Genomic DNA, 26573 nt, shown 5'->3' on the forward strand with positions numbered 1-26573 from the left:
GCCAGGATTCAGCTCGTTTTGCTTCTTTTTCTGGTGCTGGGACTCAAAGCCAGAACCTCATACATGCTAAGCATGTTATGCTACCAGAGAGATACAGACCAACCTTTCAGTTTCCCTTTCTTGGTTCAGATTGCGATGGTATAAAGTGTGCAGCAGTGTTCCCGCCTACACCTAAGTGTCACCCGACTTATGTGTCCAGACATCGCGAGACTGGCTTCTGCCCATCTGGAAGGTCACTCTTGTGGGGACAGGAAGCAGAGGAAGGTGACAGAGTTTTCTGTAGATCACCAGCTCACAGTCACACAAAGCATTTTCCAGTAGATTGTGTGTGTGTGTGTGTGTGTGTGTGTGTGTGTGTGTGTGTGTGTGTGTGTGTGTTGATACTGGGGCTTGAACTCAAGATCTGGGCACTGCTTCTGAGCTTTTAGGCTCAAAGCCTGTACTCTATCACTTGAGTCATAACTTCACTGCTTGCTTTGGTGGTTAACTAGAGCTTCCCAGACTTGTCGGGTTTCTGTGGCTCACGCCTGTAATCCTAGCTACTCAGGAAGCTGAGATCTGAGGATCCCAATTTAAAGCCTGCTGGGGTACCAGCCAGGGCTTCAGCCCGGCACAAAAGCCTGTGAGACTCTTATCTCCACTCAATCACCAGAAAATGGGAAGTAGCGCTGTGACTCAAGGGGTAGGATGGTAGCCTTGAGCCGAAGAGCTCAGGGACAGAGCCAAGGCCCAGGGTTCAAGCCCCACAATGGACCAGCAAATTAAAAAAACAACATCAACAAAAAAGTTTCACAGACTTTCCTGCTCAGGCTGGCTTGAAAACAAGCCCACCAATCCCATATTCATTCTCCATCTCCCCCACTCCCCTTTACCTCCTTTCCCTTTCTCCTTTCCTTCCCCCTCTCCTTTTCCTCTGCCTCCCTCCAGCATATACTTCTTCTACTAGACCCCATGGACAGAAAGCAAGCTGGCTGGTGAGGGGCTGTTTCTGGAAGAGCTGCTCAGAACCTCTGGACAAATGCTGTTTCCACCGTCCATGGTTTGTTGGGAAACTCTTTATTTGCTGCTCTGCTCAGCCTCCCCCTTTGGCCTGTTGACCGCTCTTCTGATGATTTATGTATTTGTTTCCAAGATGCAGCAAGAACAGATCACATTCCAAGGCCAGCCACAGCCTAGCAAGTGGGCAGAGACACAGACATTGGAGCAACTGGATGCTTTTGCTTTGTGTGTGTGTGTGTGTGTGTGTGTGTGTGTGTGTGTGTGTGTTTCTACGTGACATTTAAAAATAATTTTTGCAAAAGTGATCTGTTGTCCTTGTTGAAAACGCAAAGAAAGAGAGAAAAGCACATCATCCACCTTGTAGTTCTCCATTCAACTTTTGGAATAAAGGAAACTGTTGGTATTGCGATTATTATTATTTTGTGTTTAAGTAGTTGTACAAAGGGATTACCATTTGACAAATTGATTTTTTCCCCTAGTGCTCTCGCACTTGAGCCACCACACCGCTTCCATTCCTGAGCTCTTTCACTAAAGGTTAGTGCTCTATAGCTTTGAGCCACTGTTTCACCTCCAGCTTTTTGATGGTTCATTGGAGATAAGAGTCTCAAGGATGGGGCTGGGAAAAAAGTCTCAAGGACTTTCCTGTCTGGCTGGCTTTAAACTATGATCCCTTAGCCTCCTGAGTAGCCAGGATTAAAGGTGTGAGCCACCAAGAAGAATGCAAAACTTGGGGCTGAGAGTGTGGCCAAGAGTGGTTGAGTAGCATGCACAAAGCCCTGGGTTCAACTCCTTGGTATCACATCCACAGAAAAAAGCCGGAAGTGGTGCTGTGACTCAAGTGATAAAGAGCTAGCCTGGAGAAAAACTCAAGCCCTGAGTTCAAGCCCTAGCACTGGCAAAGAAGGAGGAGGAAGAGGAGGAGGAGGAGAAGAGGAGGAGGAGGAGGAGGAGGAGGAGGAGGAGGAGGAGGAGGAGGAGGAGGAGGAGGAGGAAAGAAAGAATGCAAAACTTGCCAGTACTGGTTACTTACACTTCAAATCCTAGGTACTCAAGAGATCTGAGGATCAAGGTTTGAAGCCAACCCAGGTAAGAAAATCTGTGAGACTCTTATCTCCAATTCAGTACCAAAGAAGCCAAAAGAGGAGCTATGACTCAAGTGCAAAGTTCAGGGACAGCACCCAAGCTCTGAGTTCAAGTCCCAGGACCTGCACAAAAACTAAAAAATAATTAAAGAAAAGAAAACAATATTTCTTGTCCATAACAAGAATGCCATACCACAGACTGGGTAGATTTCTTCTTTTTTTGCCAGCCCTGGGGCTTGAACTCAGAGACTGAGAACCATCCTTGGGTTTCTCAAAACTAGTGCTCTACAACTTAAGCCACAGCACCACTTATGGCCTTTTCTGTGTATGTGGTAGTGTGGAATCGAACCTAGAGCTTCTCGCATGCTAGGCAAGCACTCTACTATTAGGCCATGTTCCCAGTCCCAGACTGGGAAGATTTTTAAAGAAAGGAAGTTTAGTTTACATCACCATCTGGGGGTACAGGGTCAAGGCTGCGTCTGGTACTGGGTTTCTTGCTAGAAGATTCCCAAGATGTGCAGAAAATCACAGCATGGTGTCACTTCTGTTCTTATTTTTCTCATCAAGGCAGTCATGCCAACCCCTCCTCCCGCCATGATCTCTCTGCTTCCAGTCACCTGCTGCAAGCCTCCTGTCTAAGCTTTATCCCTAGATTACACCCTCGCCCACAATACTTGCTAATGGGTTTTGAATTTCAGCATACAAAGCTTTGGGAAACACACTAAAATCATATTCCAAACTCAACAGTCTGGGAAGTAATTATCAGTCCCTAGCACAAAGCAAATTGCCCTGTCATTGTCAACTCTTATGAGTTCCCCCAAGGCTATACCAAAGCAGGCATGCTGAAATGACAGGTAGGCAGGCAGGGTGCCAGTGGCTCATGCCTGTAATCCTAACTACTCAGGAGGCGAGGATCTCAGGTTTGAAGCCAGTCCAGGGAAGGAAAGTCTGTGAGACTCTTATCTCCAATTAACAAGTAAAAAGCCAGCAGTGGAGTTGTGGCTTAAGAGGTAAAGTCTTCAGCAGAAAAGCTCAGAGACAGTGTCGAGGCCTGAGTTCAGCCTCAGGGCCAGCACAAGGAAGGAAGGAAAGAGGGAAGGAAGGAAGGAAGGAAGGAAGGAAGGAAGGAAGGAAGGAAGGAAGGAAGGAAGGAAGGAAGGAAGGGAGGGAAAAAAGGAGGAAAGGGAGAGAGGAAGAAAGAAAGGAAGAAAGAGAGAAAATGGCAGATGGTTCCTGCCAAAGAAAAATGTTTACATTTGAGTGATAAGAGGAAGAAAAAAAGCACAAAGTGCAGACCCAGATTCAGATAGAGCTATGCACTTGCCATCTGTTTGTCTAGAACCTTCCTCCACAAAGAACTTGGTATAACCTCCACTCTATGAGAGAACTCCTTCACCCATCCCCACTGGGCCCAAAGCAGTACCCACTGAAGGAATGCAAGACTATTTGTGTCAAAGAAGGTTCTTTTGGTACTGGGGTTTGAACTTAGGGCTTTGTGCTCTTCCTTAGCTTGATTGCTCACAGCTGTCACCTTATCTCTTGAGCCACGTCATCAGCTTGGCTTTTTACCAGTTATCTGGGGATAGAATCTAGTCAACTTTTCTGTAAAGCCTGGCCTCAAACCTCCATCCTCTAGATTTCAGCCTCCTGAGTAGCAAGGATTATAGGCTTGAGCCACTGGTGCCTGTTTTTGAACATTTTTTTTAATGTGCCAATATTACTCCTTGAACTCATGCCCTAGTCCTTTTTTTCTTCTTTCTTTCTTTCTTTCCTTCCTTCCTTCCTCCTTCCTTCTTTCCTTTTGCCTTTTTCCTTCAAAACTGGTACACTTGAGCCACAGTTCCACTTTAGGCTTTTATTTTTGCTAGTTAATTGAAGATAAGAGTCTCATAAACTCTCCTGCTCAAGCTGGCTTCTGTGATCCTCAGCTCTCATCTTCTTTCTGAGTAGCTAGGATTTTGGTAGGTGTGAACTTTTTAATTTTCCATTACAAAAGTATCTGAAACAATATAATAACATAGTTATTATGTATTTTTTTCTTCTTCATACCTTTCTATATGTACCCATTTGTCCCTCAGGTATTCATTAAATCCTATGTGCTAGATAGGCCTGGGTTCAGAATTTGGAATAAAACATCTTGTCTAAGACAAGACAGTGCTTGTGGGGGAAAAAAATCTTTTTTTGCCAGTCCTGGGCTTGAACTTAGGACCTGAGCGCTGTCCTTGGTCTTTCTCAAGGCTAGAACTCTACCACTTGAGCCACAGCACCACTTTCAGCTTTCTCTATATATGTGGTACCAAGGAATCAAACTTGGCAATTTGGGGCCAAACTCAAGGCCCCCCTAATTTTTTCTTTCTTTTTTTTGTCAGTTGCGGGGGCTTGGACTCTGGGCCAGGGAGCTGTCCCTGAGCTCTTTAGCTCAAGGCTATCCCTGGAGCTACAGCCCCACTTCTGGTTTCTCTAGAGGTTAATTGGAGATTAGAGTCTCACAGAGGAATTTAGTGCCTGGGCTGGCTTTGCAAGGCAACCCTCAGATCTCAGCCTCCTGAGTAGCTAGGATTACAGGCGTGAGCCACACGGCCTGGCTCCTCCCCCAATTTTTTAAAAACTTTTTTAAATTAAAGAATTTATTAACATGGATTTTTACATTATATTTTCAAGTGTCATGTCTCCCCCATTTTTTTTTTAAGTTTACTTAAAAAATGTATTTCCAGTTGGGAATGTGGCGTAGTGGTAGAGTGCTTGCCTAGCGTGCACGAGGCCCTGAGTTTGATTTCTCAGTGCCACATAAATAAAATTTTAAAAAATGTATTTCCACAGGCCGGGAGTTTGGCCTCGTGGTAGAGTGCTTGCCTAGCATGCACGAAGACCCGGGTTCGATTCCTCAGTACCACATACATAGAAAAGCTGGAAGTGGTGCTGAGGCTCCAGTGGTAGAGCTCTAGAAAAACCTAAGGCCAGTGCGCAGGCCCTGAGGTGGTCAAGCCCCAGGACTGGCAAAAAAAAGGAAAAAAATTACAGCATAGAATCTTGACATCAAGGATTGGAGAGAAGATGCCATTCAAAGAGCAAAGGGAGGAAATACTAAATCACGGCCGGTAGAACGACAGTTGCTCTGTGAGTCTCAGTATCTGCAAGGCCCTCATTAGTAAAAGCGGAGTTTCTGATGAGAACATCTTACAATTCTGTGTAGGAACTTCCACGCAAGGGCGCATGCGTTCAACAGGTGGCGTTCCAGAGCCTGGCGGTGGAGGGGAGGGGGCGGAGAGGTGTGTGTGCGCATGTGCACCAGTCCCCCCCCCCCCCCCCCGGACATCAGGGTCTCCGCGCTGCGGCTCCAGCGGTGGCCACCAGGGGGCGTCCACGAGGCCGCGCGCTCCCTCCCCCCCCCCCCGCCCCCCCCCGCCCGGGCCTCGCCGCAGCCCCGCCCCCGCCGCACTCCGCTCCGCCCCGGCGCGGCCGCCGCTCCTCAGGGTGCCGCCTGGCCCGGCTGTCGCCTCAGGCTCAGCCGCAGCACCGCACCCGCCCGTCCGCCCACCCGTCCCGCGCCACGCCCGGGCCGGCCAGCCGGTGCTCCACCCTGGACCTCGGGGCCTGCGGATCGGGAGGTAGGTGCTGCCGGGGAGGCCTGCGCGGGGACCCCGCCCCCCGGGGGTCCTCGGGGCTCCGGGACACGTGCGTCCGGGCGGGACCGCGCCCGCCGGGAAGGCTCCCTGGAGGAGGCGGCTCCCCGCGGCTGTGCCCCGGGCTTCGGGGGCGCGGTGGAGGAGCCCGGGGTCCCCCCGCCCCCTGGTTCCCCTCGCGGTCCGGGCCGGTCCGCTGGAAAGAATGGCGCAAAACCAACTCCGTGGAAGCCCCGGACTCAGGGCCTGGGGCTGTCGCACCCCGCCACGGGGTGTGTTTTTCTGCTGCTTCTCCTGCATCGGGTCGCAAACCCTGGAGAAGTTTTGGTCTCGTGCTGGGCAGGGCTGGCAGCCGACTGCCAGGACTCGGGGAGTGGCGGTGGAGGACACAGGACAGACGGACACAGGTTTCCTCACCCCCTCCGCTACTCCTGGGCTGCTTTATTGGTCTGTGTTGAAGACTCGGGTGAGTTTGGCCCAGTTCTTGTCCCTGAGGCGGAAAAAGTTTCAAGATCAGCTCCAGAGGCAAACGACAAGGGGCTGGTTTTAGCTGGGCGTTAGTGCAATGACATCTGTAACGCCAGCCACTCGGGAGGCTGAGATCGGAGGATGGCAGTTGGAGGCCAGCCTGGTAGGGAGAAAGCTCTTGATGGACACCCTCACCTCCGATGACCCCGCACTCCAATCCGTAACGTGGAGATGAGGCTCCGAGCACTATAGCCTTGAATGACAGAGCTTCAGGGACAGCGCGGGAGGCTGGCACCGAACAACACAACTGAGGTTTTGTTGAAAGGGGGACTATTTTGCAGGATGCAGCTGGAGTGAAGGAGACAGCATCCACAACTGGGAGGTGGGAGGGTTGGGGGTCGAAGAGTTGAAAAGGCCTGCAGCCAGGGCCAAGTTCACAGAAAGAATCGGGAAAGGTCAGTCATTAACATAAGGCACTAGCTCTGGCCTCCAGGCCCCCATTGTCCCAGACTGCAAGTCGCAGAGATTCAAAGGGCTCCTTCTACTAGTAGTACCGTTCCTAGACCTGACCGGCCACAGGAAGTAGCTGCCATTAGGGGGCTAAAAGGCAAGACAATGTCTAGAGGCTCAGCAAACCTCTCTCTGCATTGCTGGCCCACTCTACAGTTTCATTCTACACTCTGGGGATTTGCATTGCTTTCTCTGCCTTCCATTCTTCCTCCCTCTTTCTTTGTTTCTTGTACTGGGATTTGAACACAGGCTTATCCTCACACTCTCCTTTGGCTTTTTCTCTTAGGGCTGGTGTTCTACCACTTGAGCTATAGCTTCACTTCCAGCTTTTTGCTGGTTTATCGGAGATAAGAATCTCAGGTTTGAGACTGAGGCTGGCTTTCCAATCACCATCCTCAGACTTCAGCCTCTTGACTAGCTAAGATTACAGGAAGTTAGTCACCAGTGTCTGGCTTGGGAATTTGCATTTCTAACTAATTTCAGATAAGTGTAAGGGTTCGAGAAAGAGGAGAAACATGAGGGTAAGTGGAGGCAAAGGAAAGTTCATTAAAGTAGGTTCCCGGGCAGATCTCCATGGTCAAGACCAGAGAGGTTGCTCCAGAACCTAAGCAAGCTGGGGTTTTTATAGGCAGGTGAAGAAAAACATTTTTAGCTTGTGGGGACTGAGTCAGTCAACATCATGCAGGTGCAACTGAGCAGGCTCAATCAGCATTGTGTCATTTATCAGAAGAGGGAGTGATAGAACTTCAGTTGCCCTGACAACCCCCAGAGGCCCAACAGTAAGCTGCTGGTGGTTCTCCTGGGGTTCCTGGACTGTGATTTTAGGCTTTTAGAACCATTGGTTCAGGAAGTGATCACATGAAAAGCCCAGGATTTGGTTGGGCTAGTTTTAAACCCAACTCACCTACTTTTTATATATTCGATATGGAGCAAATCACAAAACCTCTCCATTCCTCAGGTTCCCTATCTGTACAATGAAATGCATAGTACCTGCTGCCTGGGACTCACAGGAGGCTTCCTGGAGGAGATAGCCTCTCAGCTGAGGCCTGATGGAAGAGGAGATGAACTGGGCAGGAGACAGAAGGGAGGGCAGCCTTGGATAGGTGCCAGACAGAGGAGTGGGATGCTGAGTGGAAACCCAGGACAGAGATTCCATCTCTAGAGGGCTCTGAGGAGCTAGGCAGGGGTGAATCTGCTCTGGGCATGACCACAGGGGAGGCCAGCTGACCAGGGCCTTTAGAGCTGGACCTCTCCTCTTCCCCTCCCCTCCTTTCTCCCCTTCTCCTTTTTCTTTTCCCTCTCTCTGCCAGTAGCTAGGGCTTGAACTCAAGGGCCTAGGCTCTGTCCTTGGGCTTTCTCCAAGCTTGTGCTCTACAACTTAAGCCACAGCACCAGTTCTGACTCTTTTGTGTGTACGGTACCAAGGAATTGAACCTGGGGCTTCATGTATGCTAGGCAAGCATTCTATCACTAGGTTTCACTCCCGACCCTCCTCCTTTTTCTTGTCCTGAGGCTTGAACTCAGAGCCTGGGTGGTATCCCTTAGCTTTTCACTCAGGGCTCTAGTGCTCTCACACATCTCCACTCTTTGGTCGTTATAGAGATAAGAAGCACGTAGACTTTCCTACCTGGACTGGCTTCGAACCCCTTCCATCCTAAGATCTCAGCCTCATGAGTATGAACTAGGATGATTGGTATGAGCCGCCAGCTCTTAATGGAACCATCATTTTTGGTGCAACTCCATTGGCCAAAATATATTGGGTCACATAGCTGAGCCAAGATGTAGAGGATGTAGGGAAGTGTATTTGGGAACAGAGGATCACGTCACGTATTCATGGTAGACTGTTGACTGTGTGTGCCACGGTGGCTTTTCCTAGCCAACTTTCCAACTTCAAGTCTTTTTCCACCATGCTTGCTCTGCTCTCCCCTGTTGAATGAAAGAATTTTACAGAGGAGATGGTTGAGGTTCAGAGAGGTGAGATAATTTGCCCAGAATTGCTTAGCTATTGTGGACGAGCTGGAACTTGAACTCAGATCTGTTTATCATAAAGGTCTTAGATGGCCTGATCTTGGATGTGGTGCTGTCAACATTCTCCATGGTCTAGGTTTTGGTATTTCCACTTAGTGTCTCAGCCGGAACCTCTGCTGGTGACCCAGAAGTCTTTTTACTCTCCTCCTCCATGCCTAGTCTCTGAGCTTTTCTTCATTCATTCATTCATTCATTCATGTGATGTCTCGCATGGGGTGTGTGTTGCATTCTGGGTTGGGACTAGAAGAGACATTAGATGTGGACCCTTGTTTGACATGCACACGTGGCCTGGCCACTGAGAGATGTGCAAAGACAGTGCAGTGTGAAGGAGGGTCTCACCTACTGGAGGATACTGTGTCTAGGGGACGCATGGACAGTGTCCAGCAGAGGACTAAAAGTTAGGGTTTTGGTTTTGGTTTTTTTTTGTCAGTCATGGGGCCTGAGTCCTGTTGCTGAGCTTTTTCACTCAAGGCTAGCACTTTACACTTTGAACCACAGCGCCACTTGTGGTTTTCTAGTGGGTTAATTGGAGATAAATGTCTTATGGACTTTGTGTCTGGGCTGCCTTTGAACTAGGATCCTCAGATCTCAACCTGCTGAGTAGCGAGGACAACAGGCATGAACCACCAGCACATGTTATATTTCTAAAATAGGGAGTGTTTCATCCAGAAAAGACTATCATTAGTTATTGAGTTCTAGGAAGAATGTATACAGAGTATACATGAATAAAAATTCCAAATATAGGTAAAATATGCAGATCTATAAACATATAGGCCATTTCTTGGTAATAATATAGATACTTCAAGAGCTTTTTGAACTTTGTATCTTGTACAATTTTTTTTTTCCTTTTACAATTTCCTTTTGTTGTTGGTGGTGGTCATGGGGCTTGGACTCTGGGCCTGGGCGCTATCCCTGAGCTCTTCATCTCAAGGCTATGACCCTATCCCTTGAGCCTCAGTGCTACTTCTGGTTTTCTAGGGGTTAATTGGAGATAAGAGTCTCAGGTCCTTTTGTGCCCAGGCTGGCTTTGAACCTCAGTCCTCAGATCTCGGCTTCCTGAGTAGCTAGGATTACAGGTATGAGCCACTTAGCCTGGCTTACAATTTCATTTTGTTCTTTCTATTTACCAATGTATTAAACGAAGCCAAGAAGCCAAAGAAAACCATGATGGTACTATAAAAAAATCTCAGACTGGCTGGTTACCAGCACTTCAATTTGAACTCAGGGGCCTCATGCTCACTCAGCTTGCTTGTTCAGCTGGGACTCTTTACCACTTGAGCCATGCCTCTAACCCAGCTTTTTTTCTGGTTATTTATTTTGGAGCTGGAGTCTCCTCTAGACCATGAGCCACCAAGCACCCAACTTGGCAGATTTAATTTTGAGGGAAAAAAAATTAATATTTGAAGTATATTTTGCTAAGTGAAACTCCTAACTACACTCCTTTCTGCTTTGTTTTCTGTAGCACAATTTTCTAATTTCTAAAACAATATTCTGTAAATCAAGTATGGCCAGTAACATTTCTGTGAGTTTCAGCAGAGCCGCTGTTGACTCTATTGTGGGGTTTCCATAGCAGGTTGCTATTTGCCCTGTTTCTGTGTGAGGGGTGAAGATTGGTTTTTTTGTTTTGTTTTTTTTTTTTGCCAGTCCTGGGCTTGACTCAGGGCCTGAACACTGTCACGTCCTGGACTTTTTCAAGGCTAGAGCTCTACCACATGAGCCACAGCACCACTTCCGGCTTTTTTCTTTGTATGTGGTACCGAGGAATCGAACCCGGGTCCTCATGCATCCTAGGCAAGCACTCTACCACTAGGCCAAACTCCCAGTCCATGAAGATTGGTTTTTAAGGAGGAGAGGAGAGAAGGGAGGCTAATGGAAGCACTGTAACATTCCACTGAGAAGAGCTACCAGCCTTCTGCTGTGCACCATTCCATAAATGTGATAATTCTTCATTGTAGTGTGATTCCGTGTGCTTTCATTTTATTTTATCTATTTTGACAGTATGAAGGCGTGTGTGTGTGTGTGTGTGTGTGTGTGTGTGTGTGAGTCCCAGGGCTTGAACTCAAGGCCTACGTGCTAACCTTGATGACCTTGATCTTCTTTTCCTCAAAGCTAACACTCTGACACTTGAGTCACAGCTCCACTTTTTGGTGGTTAACTGGAGTTGAGAATCTCATGGACTTTTCTACCTAGGCTTGGAACTTTGATTCTCAGATCTCAGCCTCCTGAGTAGCTAGAATTACAGGTGTGCCTTTTGAGGTACCAAAATTGCCACCAGTTAAGATCCATTTAGGACAGGTTGCATTCGTTTTGTTTGTTGTTGTTGTTTTTGGTTGTCCATACTGGGGCTTGAACTTGGCTCAAGGCTCATACCCTACCCTTTTTGCCATACTTCCAGTTCTGTTTTTTTGTACTGGTTACTTGGTGGTAAGCATTCCTCAGATTTGGGCTGACTTTGAATTGCTTCTCCTTAGATGGAAACCTACTGTGCAGCCAGGATTATAGGATTATAAACTTGAGCCACTTGAGGCTGGGGCGGGGCAAATTTGATAGAATAAAGTAGATTAAGACAGCACAGAGATACTGTGTTACGATTCTGGGGGCAGAAGTTCTAAAATCAAAATGTCAGGTGGGGCTGTGTTCCTTTTGACATGCTCTTGTGAAGTGTGTGTGTGTGTGTGTGTGTGTGTGTGTGTGTGTGTGTGTGGTGAACTGGGATTTGGACTCAGCTCTTCACCCTTGCTAGGTATGTACTCTACCATTTGATTAATGTCCACAGATCTTTGTGCCTTAATGATTTCTTTGATATAATCCTGAGACTTTGTTGGGCCAGTCTGGGCTGGCTTCTTCCCATTTAGTGCCCTCTGCATAAGTGGGATGATACATGCATGCCATCAATGCCAGCTTACTGATTCAGATGGGGGAGTTTCACCGCTTTTTTCTTCCCTAGCTGGCCTCAAATCTTGATCCTCCTTGTTTCCGCCTCCTCAGTAACTGGGATTCCAGGTATGATCTGCCACAGTCAGCCTATTCCCTTGCCTTTTCTCACTCCTAGTTGCCACTGGCAGTCCTTGGCTCGTGGCCTCCTATTTCCTCACCGCTGCAGTATGGCATTTTCAAACCATCCTGGTTTGGTTTGGTTTGGCTGTTGGATCTGGCACTGGGGATGAACTCAGGGCTTTGTGCATGTCCAGCAAGGGTTCTACCACTGAGCTAACGCCCTCCCTGCCAGCTCCGTGTCTCCTGTGACTAAGGCCAGGCTTCTCTTGGCCCTTCTCCCTGAGGTCCTGCCATCTCCTTTCTTTGTGATGTAATAGCCAGTCAATCCAGTATGGCTTTCCTATTAATCACCTCTGCAAAGTCCTTTTTGCCATAAAAGGTCACATATATTTATAGATTCCAAGGGTTAGGAGGTATGTATTTCCAGAGGGGTCAGGATTCTTCCTGCCACTCACACTGCTCTGGGTGCAACAGAAACACTTACTGAACACCTTAACTATATGCCCTTAGCTCACTCATGCCTGTAATCCTAGCTAGGAGGCAGAGATCTGAGGATTCCAGTTCAAAACCAGCTTAGGCAGAAATGTCTGTGAGACCCCAGCCAGCCAGCAGTAAATGAGGTGTGACTCTAATGGGTACAATGCCAGTCTTGAGCAAAAAAGCTAAGTGAGACTATTCAGGCACAGTGACTCACGCCTATAATCCTAGCTACTCAAGAGGCTGAGATCTGAGGATCACAGTTTAAAGCCACCCTAGGCACAGAAGTCCTTGAGACTCTTATCTCCAGTTAACCACCAGAAAACCAGAAGTGGTGCTGTGGCTCAAGTGGTAGGGCAAGTAGCCTTGAGCTGAAGAGCTCAGGGACAGGGTCCAGGCCCAGAGTTCAAGTCTCATGACGGATGACAAAAAAAAAAAGCCAAATGAGAGCATGATGCCTTGAGTTCAAGTCCCTATGCCTCTACACACACACACACACACACACACACACACACAAGAAAGAAAGAAAGAAAGAAAGAAAGAAAGAAAGAAAGAAAGAAAAAGGAGTAGGGGACAGTTTGGCCTAGTGGTAGAATGCTTGCCTAGCATTCACAAAGACCCTGGCTCAAGTGGTAGAGCCTTGAGAAAACCCAAGGACAGTGCTCAATCCCTGAGTTCAAGCCCCAGGACTGGCAAAAAAAAAAAAAAAGAAAGAAAAGGAAAGGAGGGGAAGAAAGCCTGGTAGGAATAAAGTGCTGTCTGTCAGGCACCAGTTGCTTGATCAACCCCTTGGGTTGGACTTGACTGCTGTTTGTTTTGTTTTGTTTTTTGCTTACCAGTTCTGGGCTTAGGCACTGTCATTGGACTTCTTTGTTTGTTTAGGTCTAATACTCTGCCAGTTCAGCCACAGCACCACTTACACCTTTTTCTGTGTATGTGCTACCAAGGAATTGAACCCAGGGCTTTGTGCATGCTAGGTGAGCAATCTACCACTAGACTACACGCCTGGTCTATCTGCTGTTTTAATAGGGGAAGAAATGTCCTAGCCCTGGCTTTTAGGAGGAAGTCAGAAGTGGAGGTGAATCTTACAAAACAGGTTTGCACTTGAGTGGGAAAAGAGGCGTTGGGGTGAGAGGTACAGAGTGCAGCCAGGGAGAGGAGGCCAGCTTGGCCCTGAAGACTGGTCCTGGGCCTGGAGGTAGGCAGCCTGAGATGTCAGGGAGGAAAGAACAGACGGGCAAGGATGGCTGGAAACCTGGGTTCTGACATGAAGTACTATTTCTCTTAATAGTTTAAGTGTTCGCCGGGAGTTTGGCCTAGTGGTTAAAGTGCTTGCCTAGCATGCACGAAGACCAGGGTTCGATTCCTTGGTACCACATACATAGAAAAAAGCCGGAAGTGGTGCTGAGGCTCAAGTGGTACAGCTCTAGCCTTGAGAAAGTCCAAGGACAGTGCTCAGGCCCTGAGCTCAAGCCCAGGACTGGCAAAAAAAAAAAAAAAAAGTAGTTTAAGTGTTTACCTTTGACCATGTCTCTGCAGATTGGAATGTAGACAGTAGTGAGACACCAACATGAGGTTTGACACCAGCAAACATGTACAGTGTAGGGCAGAAAGACATTGATTGGCTGGGTGCTGGTGACTCATGCCTGTATTCCTAGTTACTAAGGAGTCTGAGATCTAAGGATCATGGTTCAAAGCCAGCCTGAGTAGAAAAGTCCATGGAATTCTTATCTCCAATTGACCACCAAAAAGCCAGAAGTGGAGTCATGGTTCAAGTGGTAGAGTGCCAGCCTTGAGTGAAGAAAACAAGGGTGAGCAGGAGGCCCTGAGTTCAAGCCCCAGGATTGGATGCACACACACATACACACAATCTGGCTAATTCTTGCTACTCAGGATGCTGAGATCTGAGAATTACAGTTCAAAGCCAGTCTGGGCAGGAAAGTCCATGGGACTCTTATTTCTAATTAACCACCCAAAACTCAGAAGTGAAACTGTGCCTTAAGTGGTAGAGCTTTGAGCAAAAAAACTAAGGGATGTCAGGCACTGTGGCACCTATAATTTTAGCTACTCAGGAGGCTAAGATCTGAGAATAACAGTTCAAAGCCAGCACAGGGGCCAGGAGTGTGACCTAGTGGTAGAGTGCTTGCCTAGCATACATGAAGCCCTGGGTTTGATTCCTTGGTAACTCATACACTGAAGAAGCCAGAAATGGTGCTATGGCTCAAGTGGTAGAGCACTAGTCTTGAGAAAGCTCAAAGATAGTGCCCGTGCCCTGAGTTCAAGCCCCAGGACTGACCTCTAGAAAAAAAGCCAGCGCAGGCAGGAAAGTCCATGAGATTCATATGTCTAGCTAACCACCAGAAAACCAGAAGTGGAGCTGTGACTCAAAGTGGTAGAGTACTAGCCTTGAACAGAAGAGCTCACTGACAGCTCTTAGAGCATGAACTGTAAGTCAATATATTGGGTGTATTTTTTTTTTTTTTTGCCAGTCTTGGGGCTTGAACTCAGGGTCTGAGCACTGTCCTTGGACTTGAGCCATAGCACCACTTCTGGCTTTTTTCTATGTATATGCTACTGAGGAATCTTTGTGCATGCTAGGCAAGCACTCTACCATTAGACCAAACTCCAGGCCTGTGTATTATTATTTTTTTTTTAAGGCACAGTTTTCTATATGGTACAGGCTGGACTTGAACTCTGATCTTTTCTGCTTATAGGCTGTCTAGCCTTTGCTTCTCTAATCTCCACTTCTGCCTCCCTGTCGTCTCCTTTCTCCTTCCCCCCTCCTCCACCTTTCCAGGCCTGTTAGATGTTCTTTTCAGCATAAGATAGAAAAAAGGTGTGACTTTTGCACTGCAGGGATGACAAGAAAGCAGAAGAGGCCTGGGCTCTTCTGAACCTCAAAGCAACATGATTTTTATAGACATTAGATAGACAAATAGCACACGTGAGGGACTGGCCTCACAGCTCTGCCACTAAACACTGGATGCCACCTTGTACTTGGCAATGATAGGAACTAATGGGCTCCCACCACTTGATCTACCACTTGAGCCACAGCACCACTTCTGGCTTTTCCTATGTATGTGGTACTGAGGAATCAAATCCAGGTCTTTGTGCAAGCTAGGCCAACACTCCACCACTAGGCCAAACACCTGGCCTCTGGAGATAGGAATTTTGGAGAGACTTTTCTGCTCTGGCCTTAAACTGTGATTCTCATATTTCAGCCTCCTAAGTAGCTAGGGTGAAAACACTGGTTCGCAGCCTCTTTTTCTTCTGAGTAAAAGCATGCAGGGGCCGGGAGTTTGGCTTGCCTAGCGTGCACAAAGACCTGGGTTCGATTCCTCAGTACCATGTACATAGAAAAAAGCCAACAGTGGTGCTGAGGCTCAAGTGGTAGAGCTCTAGCCTTGAGAAAGTCCAAGGACAGTGCTCAGGCCCTGAGCTCAAGCCCAGGACTGGCAAAAAAAAAAAAAAAGAAAAAGAAAAATGCACATAGTTGGCATACCTGTAATCCTCCATTCTTGAGAGGCCGAGGTAGGAGAATCTCAGTCCAGAATGGGACTGGGCAAAAGTGTGAGATCCTGGGCCGGGAGTTTAGCCTAGTGGTAAAAGAGTGCTTGCCTAGAATGCACAAAGACCCAGGTTCGATTCCTCGGTACCACATACATAGAAAAAAGCCAGAAGTGGTGCTGTGGCTCAAGTGGTAGAGCTCTAGCCTTGAGAAAGTCCAAGGACAGTGCTCAGGCCCTGGTCTAAGCCCAGGACTGGCAAAAAAAAAAAAAGTGTAAGATCCTATCTGAAGAACAATCTAAAAGCACAGGGACTGAGGAGACATGCAAAGTTGAGGTCCTGAGTTTAATCACTAGTGTCCTCCCCCCACCAAAAAATAGCACGTGATGTGCCCTGTAATTACCTCTGTCTCCTGTGTCACTGCTGAGAGATGCTCTTGTGTGTTGCCATGTGTGCACTGGCTGGGGCAGCGAGGGCCATATTTGCTCTGGCTTGCTAACTCCTGGCATGGGGGTTGGGTGGGATATTACAGCTGCTTCTGCAGGCAGTCCCGTTCCTCCGGCAGCCCCAGGAGTCCAGCAGTCACTGTGGCTTGACCCTCAGGCCTGCCCCAAGCTTTTTGCAAGTGTAGCTTCCTGCTCCCCTGGCTGCCAGAGGACCCCTGATTGGCAAGATTGAGAGAGTGGTTAGAGCCTCAAATAGTCTGCTGTCTGAGAAGAAGCTGGCTTGGCCACTAACCAGATGGTTGGGCTGCCAGCCTGCCTCGTGATAAAAATGTTGACGACAGCTGCACTTTCTCAGCACTGGTTTTGTGCCATCACTATGGAAGGGGCAGTGTGTGTGTATGTATGTGTGTGGCAGAGCTGAGTGGGCACTTGCTGTCAGGTCCTTCAGGACTGCTGAAGCCACAGAGGACAAGGGGCAGAGCAGGGTTGGAGCTGGGGTCTCTGACTGCCTGTCTTTGAGGCAATGGAGTGTGTCTGGGCCTGAGGGGAAAGCACAGGGTCCTTTCAGGCTTTCTGTGCACTGGAGTAAGCTCTGTCTTTGGACTTAAATGAGTTGCAGATTTCCAGGAAGCCTGATAATCCGAGCAGGAGTCAGGAGCTGGGTTGTGGGCTAACAGAAGTAGATCTGTGGCTCAAAGTGGTAGACTGTTAACGTTGAGCAAAATGAGTTCAGGGACAGCACCCAGACACCAAGTTCAAGTCCCACAACCTACCAAAGGGAGAAAAAGAAAAAGAATCCCTTGCCAGCAGGGAAATGGATTGACATATAACAATGTTAAATGAGGTAGCCAAGCTCAGAGAGAGAAATGGTACATGTTTTCTCTCATATGCAAAAGCCTGATCTAAAATATGCCCTGGGACATGATAGATTACACAGGACTTTAGGCATTCGTACACAGTGAGACCAAAGGAGGATATCATAGGGGTGGAACGCAAAGGTGTAGTGCTTATATGCCTCTGATCGTATAATATTTATTGAAATGAACTTCAGGAAATGGCAACAGGAGGTTTTTTTCTTTGTTGTTTTCTTTTTGTCTTATTCATTTTCCTGTCTTTGGGTGGATAAGGGGGCACGGAAATGGAAGGACAGGGCTAGGAGTTTGGCCTTGTAGTAGATTGCTCTCCTAGCATGCACAAAACCTTGGGTTCAATTCCCTGGAACCACATACTCAGAAAAAGCCAGAAGTGGCGCTGTGGCTCCAGAGGCATAGTGCTAGCCTTGAGCAAAAAGTATCTAAGGACAGTGCCCAGGCCCTGAGTTCAAGCTCCAGACTATTCAACTTGTGTGCTAGGACTGGAGGGAAAAACTGGGAGAGAATGATAGAAGGTGTGACATTGTCCAAAAAGAAATATACTCATTACCTAACATGTAACTGTAACCCCTTTATACATCACCTTTATAAATGACAAGAATTATAAGAGCACACACACACACACACACAGTCCCTTGCCTGGCTAGAGGAGTGGAGTACCCTCACAAACCCTGTCTTCTTTTACAAATGGGAGAGCAATTTAGGACATGGATTGAGGCCACAGCTTTCCCAGGCTGACCTTGGCCAGGCAGTTTATTATAAAAGGATATGACATTTTATGGCATATGAGAGAAAGGGCTGTCAGACCAGATAGGATCAGCGAGGGGAAAAAAAGATTATAGATTTAGATATCAAACTATGGGGACCGGGAGTTTGGCCTAGTGGTTAAAGTGCTTGCCTAGCATGCATGAAGACCTGGGTTCGATTCCTCGGTACCACATACATAGAAAAAAGCTGGAAGTGGTGCTGAGGCTCAAGTGGTAGAGCTCTAGCCTTGAGAAAGTCCAAGGACAGTGCTCAGGCCCTGAGCTCAAGCCCAGGACTGGCAAAAAAAAAAAAATAGATATCAAACTATGGATATTATATGTAAGTCCCCACGATTATTAATGTTGCCTTGTGATGTGAGAGACCAGTGCTCTGTCTCATGTCTCTGCAATTTGCTTGCACCTTGTGGCCTACAAGAGATCTGCTCAAGCTCTAGCACTCACACCTGCCTTCCAGCCACAAGGAAGGAGGAAATGGGAAGCTCACACTCTCTCCCTTTAAGAGCTCTTCCTTAAAAGTTGCATGCAGCCCTTCAGCTTATATCCTATTGGCCAGAGCTTGGTCACACTGAGCTGCAAAGGAGTTTGGGAAATGTATTCTTTATTCCAAGTGGCCAAGTGCTTAGTGCAGTGCTAAGAAAGAAGCTTTGACAAGCCACTACAGCTGCATTTGGAACAGACTTAAGACAGTTCACAAACTACAGGGCTACCAGGATCCCTCAATTCTGGATGCATCAAGTGTGTGAGTACAAGGCTCAGTGCCAGGCGAGGTCACAGCTGCTTATCTGCAGCAGCTTTGGGGTCCCAGGGTCAGGATATAGCCATGGGCTGTGGTTCTGCCTTAGAGCTCTGGGCACTAGCTGTGGAATCACTGTAACTTAGCTGTAAAATGGAGTTGGAGCCAAGACACTTGTGGTACACATTTGTAATCCTAGCTATTCAGGGGGCCCAGATCTGAACAGCAAGGTTTGAAGCCATTTGGGACAGAAAAGTCTACAAGATTCCATTTCCAAAGGAGCCAGCAAAAAATGCTGGACTTACCACATTTAATGACTTACAAGATCTGAGAGAGCAGATTCTTCGAGTTAAAGACACTGATGATGTTCCAATTATCCTGGTTGGTAATAAGTGTGACTTGGAAGATGAAAGAGTTGTAGGAAAGGAACAAGGTCAAAATCTAGTAAGACAGTGGAACAACTGTGCGTTCTTAGAATCTTCTGCAAAATCAAAAATAAATGTTAATGAGATTTTTTATGACCTAGTGTGGCAAATTAACAGAAAAATTCCAGTACCTGGGAAGGCTCGCAAAAAGTCTTCATGTCATCTGCTTTAATATAATAAATGCATTGTAGCTCTGAGCCAGAACTGTTGCCCAATTCAACAGTGCCAGCATTCCAACTTTGTTAAACCTACCAACATCTTAAATGGGCTTTCCTGTGGTGGTACCTTTAAGAGGCAGATGAAAGCTACTATATCAGTTTGCACATTCTAATCACTTTCCAGTATCACAAGAGAGATTTTTACTTATATAATAGTCCTACAGTATGCTGCTGGTAAAACCAGAGCAGTATTACTGCTAAGAGACATTCTTCATCCACCAATGTTGTACATGTATGAAAATGGTGTACTGTATACTTTAACACATCCCCATTCTTTGTATTGGAGAGTACAATAATGTAAATCCTAAAAGCACCACTATTTTAGCATAATAAAAGAAAGTCCAAAGAGCTCTTATATAGACTACTCCAGATAACTTTGCTTCTTTGATACTTGTAGCTTATTGTAATTTAAAAAAAAATTGAAGGTCATTATCATTGTACAAAATAAGCGCTTTGATTAACACAGCTATATAGTTTTTTTAATTTTTCAAAAACCTGTGGAGACAGTGATCTTGTCTTTAAAATTCAATAGTCTTTTCAGTATAATGTATTAGATTAAAGACGTTGCCTTTAATATCTGTTGGGAAGGAAATGTCCAGACCTTTCAAATCTTATGATGTGTTTTTCTTTTTTTGTTTACATAAGGAAAAATGTTTATAGTTGTGTATACAGTGGGGGTCTACAACAAGAAGTGTATATTTTCAAATAATTTTTTAATGATTTAACAATTTTTTTTTTTTTTTTTTGCCAGTCCTGGGCTTGAGCTCAGGGCCTGAGCACTGTCCTTGGACTTTCTCAAAGCTAGAGCTCTGCCACTTGAGCCTCAGCACCACTTCTGGCTTTTTTCTATGTATGTGGTACCGAGGAATCGAACCCGGGTCTTCATGCATGCTAGGCAAGCACTTTAACCATTAGGCCAAACTCCCGGCCCCTGATTTAACAATTTTTGTAAATCATTTTCAGGCTTCTGCAGCTGTAGATTCTCACTGTGAACCCCTTGCTTGCTCATGCATAAGTGTATTTGCAATACCAAATATACAGGTTTAGTATTTTTGCCTGTTAGTGATTGTTTCCCATGTGTAACGTTTTGGTTGAGATGTTAAATGGTGGACGAGTACTGTGGATATGAATGTGGGAAGTAATTTTTTTTTTTTTGCCAGTCCTGGGCTTGAGCTCAGGGCCTGAACACTGGCCTTGGACTTTCTCAAGGCTAGAGCTCTACCACTTGAGCCTCAGCACCACTTCTGGCTTTTTTCTATGTATGTGGTACCGAGGAATCAAACCCGGGTCTTCATGCATGCTAGGCAAGCACTTTAACCACTAGGCCAAACTCCTGGCCCCTGTGGGAAGTAATTTTAATCATGTATAATTAGTCACAAGGCCTAATTTGCAGTAATTATTGCTGTTTTATTTAACAATGCCTTGTTGCTTTGTATGCATTAACGTTTGGGTATAAAGATTGTGTGTCTATCCAACAGGGAGCCACAGTATTTAAACTGACCAACATAATGTTACAACTACTTTGAGGTGGCCAAATGTTAACTAAAAAGCCTTAATTAAAGTGGTACAATTTTGTATAACTTAGCATCAGTAGTTCAATAAATTTGGATTGCCATGCAAGGGCTTGCATTATAAAAAAACAAACAAACAAACAAACAAAAATGCTGGACTTAAACATTCTGATGGCTGGGTTTCCAGACTCAGATGTTAGTGAAAAAGCTGAGCAAGAGGCTGGGAGCATGGCCTATTGATAGAGTGCTTGCCTAGCATTTATGAAGACCCAAGTTTGATTCCTTAGTACCACACACACAGAAAAAGCCAGAAGTGGTGCTGTGGCACAAGTGGTAGAGCACTAACCTTGAGGAATGTCCAAGGACAGGACAGTGTCCAGGCCCTGAGTCCAAGTCCTAGGACTAGCAAAAAAAAAAAAAAAAAAGCTAAGGGAGAACACAAAGCCTGAGTCCAAGCCAATCTCAAATGGCAGATAAATAGATAAATAAATAAATAAATGGAGGAGTTTGCAAGGTAGATTAATTTGGTAAGGTCCCAGGTAGCAGAGCCAGGATTTTTCTTCTGACAGCCAGGCTTCTGTGGTTAAAACACTGAGCAAGGGCTGAGGGTCTGCAGGTGAAGCTGTGTGTCTAGCTTTTTCCTGGCACTGTCTTGCCCTCCAGAGATGCTATGTCTGCCCAGTCCACTAGCAGCTCTGGCCACCATGCTGTCTCAGTCAGCAGGGACTCTAGCCAGGCACTGACCAGGACAGAGCAGGCACAGAAGTGTGGGTAACAGGTGACCTCGAGATTGGAGTTGCAGGTAGGATCAAATCTGTTTAATCTTGGCTCCAGGTTGGGGGCTCTGTCTTGGCCAGAGGGTAAGAAACAAATTTAGCAAAGATCATGGAGTTTCAAATTGTTCATAGGCAGAGCATTAACAACAACAACAAAAAAAGGATAATAGAATAAAAGATAGGAAAATAACAGTTAGACATGAGTGGCTTGGACTTGTTAGGTACCCAGGTGATTGAGATCCAAGGATCATGGTTCAAAGCCATCCCTGGCAGAAAAGTCTGGGAGATTTCAACAAAAAGCCAGAAGTAAAAGATATGGCTCAAGTGGAAGAGGACCAGCCTTGAGCACAATAGGTAAGGAACAGCATCCAGGACCCAAGTTCAAGCCCCAGGACTGGCATATGTGTATGTGTGTATGGGTGCTTAATCACACATACGTACACACATTGGGACTTGGCTGAGTCAGCCTCCAGTGTCAGTTTCATGTATAGATGGTGCTATGTGTGTCATCACAACTGTGTCTGAAGAGTTTTTGTTTTTCCTGGTCCTAGGTCTTGAACTTGGGGCCTGGACATTTTCCCTGAGTTTTCTTTGCTCTACCACTTGAGCCATAGCCGTTGCTGTCCCGCACCCCCTATTTTTTTCAGGATTAATTGGTGATAGTTCTGAGATCTAGGATACAGACATGAGCCACCTGAACCTGGACTAAAGTGTTGTGGGTTTTTTGCTTCTTTGTTTGTTTGTTTTGCCAGTCCTGGGGCTTGAACTCAGGGCTTGGGCACTGTCTTTGGACACTTTTTGCTCAAGGTGAGCGCTCTGCCATTTGAGCCACAATTGAACCCAGGGCTTTGGGCATGCAGGGTGAGCACTCTACTACTAAGCTACTCTCCTGATCCTAAAGTTTTTTTTTTTTTTTTAACTAGTTAATTTAATTTGGGTTGAGAGAAGTTCAGCTTTGTAATAAGTTAAAATGATCTAAAAGTTCCCTCTACTTCCAGCTCCCAGTTCCTTACAGATGTAATTCTTTTTTTTTTTTTGCCAGTCCTGAGCCTTGAACTCAGGGCCTGAGTACTGTCCTTGGGCTTTTTCTCAAGGCTAGAGCTTTACCACTTGAGTCACAGCACCACTTGTGGCTTTTTTTCCCTATGTATTTAGTACCAAGGAATCGAACTTCCGTCTTTGTGCATGCAAGGCAAGCACTTTACCACTGGGTCAAACTCCTGACCCCCAGGAGTTTGTAATGCTCAGAAAAGTTCTGTTTGTTTAGTAGCCATAAGGTGTTTGTGTTGATCCTGGTGTTTGAATGCAGGGCATCACGCTCTCACTTGGCTTTTTCACTAAAGGCTGGCTTTCTACTAGGCTTTCACTTAGAGCTTTTTGGTGGATAATTGGAGATAAGAGTCTTAGGTATGGGGCCGGGAGTTTGGCCTAGTGGTTAAAGTGCTTGCCTAGCATGCATGAAGACCCGGGTTCGATTCCTCGGTACCACATACATAGAAAAAAGCCAGAAGTGGTGCTGAGACTCAAGTGGTAGAGTGCTAGCCTTGAAAAAGTCTAAGGACAGTGCTCAGGCCCTGAGCTCAAGCCCAGGACTGGCAAAAAAAAAAAAAAAGAGTCTTAGGTACTCTTCTGCCCAGGCTGGCTTCAAACCAGTGTCCTCAGTCTCAGTCTCCTGAGTATCTAGGACTACAGGCATGACCTCTGCCAGTGCCTGGCAGATTTACCTATTATAATGAAGTCTTCAGACCATTTTCAGGTAATTTTTGCCTAAGTGTGAGGAAGAGACACATACAGCTGGTCTATTATCCTAGCACTGTGGAAAAGATGAGTCTCTTTCCCCACCCAGTTCCTAGCACTTCTGTTAAAAACACAGGGGCTGGGGCCGGGAGTTTGGCTTAGTGGTTGAAGTGCTTGCCTAGCATGCATGAAGACCTGGGTTCGATTCCTCGGTACCACATACATAGAAAAAAGCCAGAAGTGGAGCTGAGGCTCAAGTGGTAGAGCTCTGGCCTTGAGAAAGTCCAAGGACAGTGCTCAGGCCCTGAGCTCACGCCCAGGACTGGCAAAAAAAATAAAAATAAAAATAAAAACACAGGGGCTGTAAAAGTGAGCATGAATTACTCGTTTGCTGTGCATTCTACCCTATAAACTCAAGGAACGTATAGTGACTATCTTTGCAAGCCTGTGGTTTATCAGAGCTTCCTCTTTCCATCTTGTAGTCACAGTGCTTTTGCCTGGGGGAGGAAGAGGCACAGTAGTAGTTATCTAACCGGCCTTATGGATATACAGTTAGTTCTGTTAGGTTTTATGCTGTGGAGAACATAGTCAGAGGTGCTCATTTATTCCTGCAGTGCACTGAGTACCTTTTCTCCCAGGCACTTTCTGAATTATCCTATGGGCAACACAGAGTAAAAGCTAAACAGATCCATTTCAGCTTGGTAGAATTATTGGGAAGAAAATGAACAAGAAGAATGTGGCTCATGTCTAATTCTAGCTACTCAGGAGGCCAAGATCTGAGGATTGTGGTTGGGAGCCAGCATAAGTGAGAAAGGATATGAGATTCTTGTCTCCAGTGATCACCAGTGAATACTTGAGCTATGGCTCAGACCTTGAATGAAAAGGTCTCAGGGACAACACCCAGACTCTGAGTTCAAGCCCCAGAAAGATGTTGTAGGCCAGGCACTGATGGCTCACATCTGTGATCATAGCTACTCAGGAGGCTGAGATGTGAGGATCTAGGTTAGAAGCCAGCCCAGGCAGGAAAATCTGTGAGATTCTTATTTGCAGTTATCACCAAAAGCTGGAAAAGGAACTGTGGCTCAAGTGGTAGAGTGCTAAATCTTCAGAAAAAAAAAAGCTCAGGGAGAGCATGTAGGCCTTGAGTTCAAGCCCAAATCCTGGCACAAGAAAGATAAAAAGAGAGGAAGTGTTGAGCATGCATTTGAGCAGGTGGTTCTTTAATTTGGGGGGCTCAGATTTAGACTTTTGAGTTGGGATCTCAATGGTGAAAAAGAACCCATTGTGGGAAACTTGTTTCAGGGCTAGGGAACAGGAAGTACCAAGGCCGTGAGGTAGGAACACATTTGAAGTGTTCACAGTTCCACAGGCAAAAACCATTGTCCCCGGAGGACAGCCAAGGCTGGGAGAGAGTGGGCAGGGGCCAAGCACACCACTCTAGCTGCGGCTTCAATCCGGTGTTAGGTTTTATTAGGAAAACAAAGGGAGCTGGGCATGTGGCTCAAGTGGTATCAAGACAGCCTTGAGCAGAAAAGCTCAGGAAAACCTCCAAGGTCTTCTGTTAAAACCCCAGTACTGGAACAACAAAAAAAATAAGTTTATATAATATATAATGTGTACATATAAAATAGATATTATTATATGTGTCTCTATATAAACCTATATTGTATATATTATATCTAAAACAAAGGAAAGTTGCTGGAAAGTGTTTAGCAGAGGAGTTTTGATCTAATTTATGTCCTAAAAGGTACCTTGTGCTTGCTTAAGCGGCATTTCTGATTGGGTGCTGGTAGCTCATGCCTGGAATCCTAGCTGACATCGGAGGAATGTGATTAAAAAGCCTGTGTGGGAAACAAAGTCCATGAGAATCTTATCTCCAGTTATCTACCAAAAAACCTGAAGGGTTCTGTGGTTCCAAAGGCTTGGGTGTGGTCCTTGCTATCTCCAGGGAGCTGCTGCGTGCCTTGAGGCACCTGGCTAGCTCTCACTTGGGGTGCCAGCACCCACACCTGGCTCTGCTTCCTCCCAGGACCTTCTGCTGCATTTGCTCAGTAACTCTGGCTGGACCACGCCTCCCTGTGCTGCCCCTGCAACATGGCAGACGAAGACCTTATCTTCCGCATGGAAGGCGTCGATGGCGGCCGGACCTCCCAAGTGGGCAGAGATGGAGATTCTGATTTGGACAGCGACGATGAGGATGGTTACTTCATCTGCCCCATCACTGAGGACCCCGGCTCCCACCAGAATGCCAATTTGAAGGCTGATAACTTATACAGTGTAAGGAAAAGCAAGCAAAATGATTCCTGTGAATCCCCGGCTAGCTCCTTCCACTTCAAGGTGAGTGAACACACCTGTTCTCCCCTTAGCACTTGCCTCCCCTGCCAAGATGGCTGAGGAGTTGGGGGTTCACTGGTAGGGGTCCTTCGTGGCTCCAAACCCTGGCTAGTACTCTGAAGTCTGAGGTTTTGTCTGCCAAGCTGGGAGGAGTCTGTACCCCTACCTCCTTAAAGGATGTTTAGCGTCCTTTATTCGTGTGTGTGTGTGTGTGTGTGTGTGTGTGTGTGTGTGTGTGTGTGTGTGTGTGTTTTGCCAGTCGTCAGCTTGAACTCAGCCTGGGCACTATCCCTAAGCATTTTTGCTCAAGGCTAGTGCTCTACTACTTGGAGCCTCAGTGTCACTTTCAGTTTCTGGGTGGTTAATTGGAGATAAGGGTCTCACAGCCTTTCTTGCCCAGGCTGGCTTCTGTCAACTTTCCTCAGATCTCAGCCTCCTGAGTAGCCAGAATTATTGGCATCATCCACCAGCATCTGGCTTGCTAGTTTGTTATGTTTTGTTTTGTTGTTTTTGTTTTTTAAACTCAAGGCTAGCATTCTATTACTTGAGCTACATCTCTACTTGTGGCTTTTTGGTGGTTATTTGGAGAAAAGAGTCTCAGAGGCTTTTCTGCCCAGTCTAGCTTTGATCCATGATCCTTAGCTCTCTGCCTTTTGAGTAGCTAGGATTATAGGGAGGAGCTACCAGTCCAGCTTACCCAGGTTCTTTTAAAGTAATGGAACAGAACAGAATAAAATAGAAAACATAGAGCACATTGCACACTATAAACATATTACTCTTGAATGTAGATACACACACACACACACACACACACACACACACACACTCGTAGCATTACCAGTTACTTATAGTCAGCAATATATCTTTAAAAAAATAAAAATAAAAATAAAAAAAGAGGGCCAGGAGTTTGGCCTAGTGGTTAAAGTGCTTGCCTAGCATGCATGAAGACCTGGGTTCAATTGCTCGGTACCACACACATAGAAAAAAGCCGGAAGTGGTGCTGAGGCTCAAGTGGTAGAGCTCTAGCTTTGAGAAAGTCCAAGGACAGTGCTCAGGCCCTGAG

At 46.4% G+C, this 26573-nt stretch overlaps 1 protein-coding gene across 2 annotated transcripts in view; it reads left to right on the plus strand.

The window, feature by feature from the left end:
• Window positions 1–5603: 5603 nt before the first annotated feature.
• Eef2k (eukaryotic elongation factor 2 kinase) overlaps window positions 5604–26573 on the plus strand; it is a 57922-nt gene continuing 36952 nt past the window's right edge. For both annotated transcript variants that reach the window (XM_090357827.1, XM_090357828.1), the window contains exons 1-2: window positions 5604–5689; window positions 25206–25513. In XM_090357827.1, the coding sequence (XP_090213953.1) occupies window positions 25271–25513 (243 nt within the window). In that variant the 5' untranslated portion in view covers window positions 5604–5689; window positions 25206–25270. The remainder of the gene's footprint in view (window positions 5690–25205; window positions 25514–26573) is intronic.

This window comes from Megascapheus bottae, chromosome 25 (assembly GCF_031878675.1).
Source record: "Megascapheus bottae isolate mThoBot1 chromosome 25, mThoBot2.hap1, whole genome shotgun sequence".
Taxonomy (NCBI): Eukaryota; Metazoa; Chordata; class Mammalia; order Rodentia; family Geomyidae; genus Megascapheus; species Megascapheus bottae.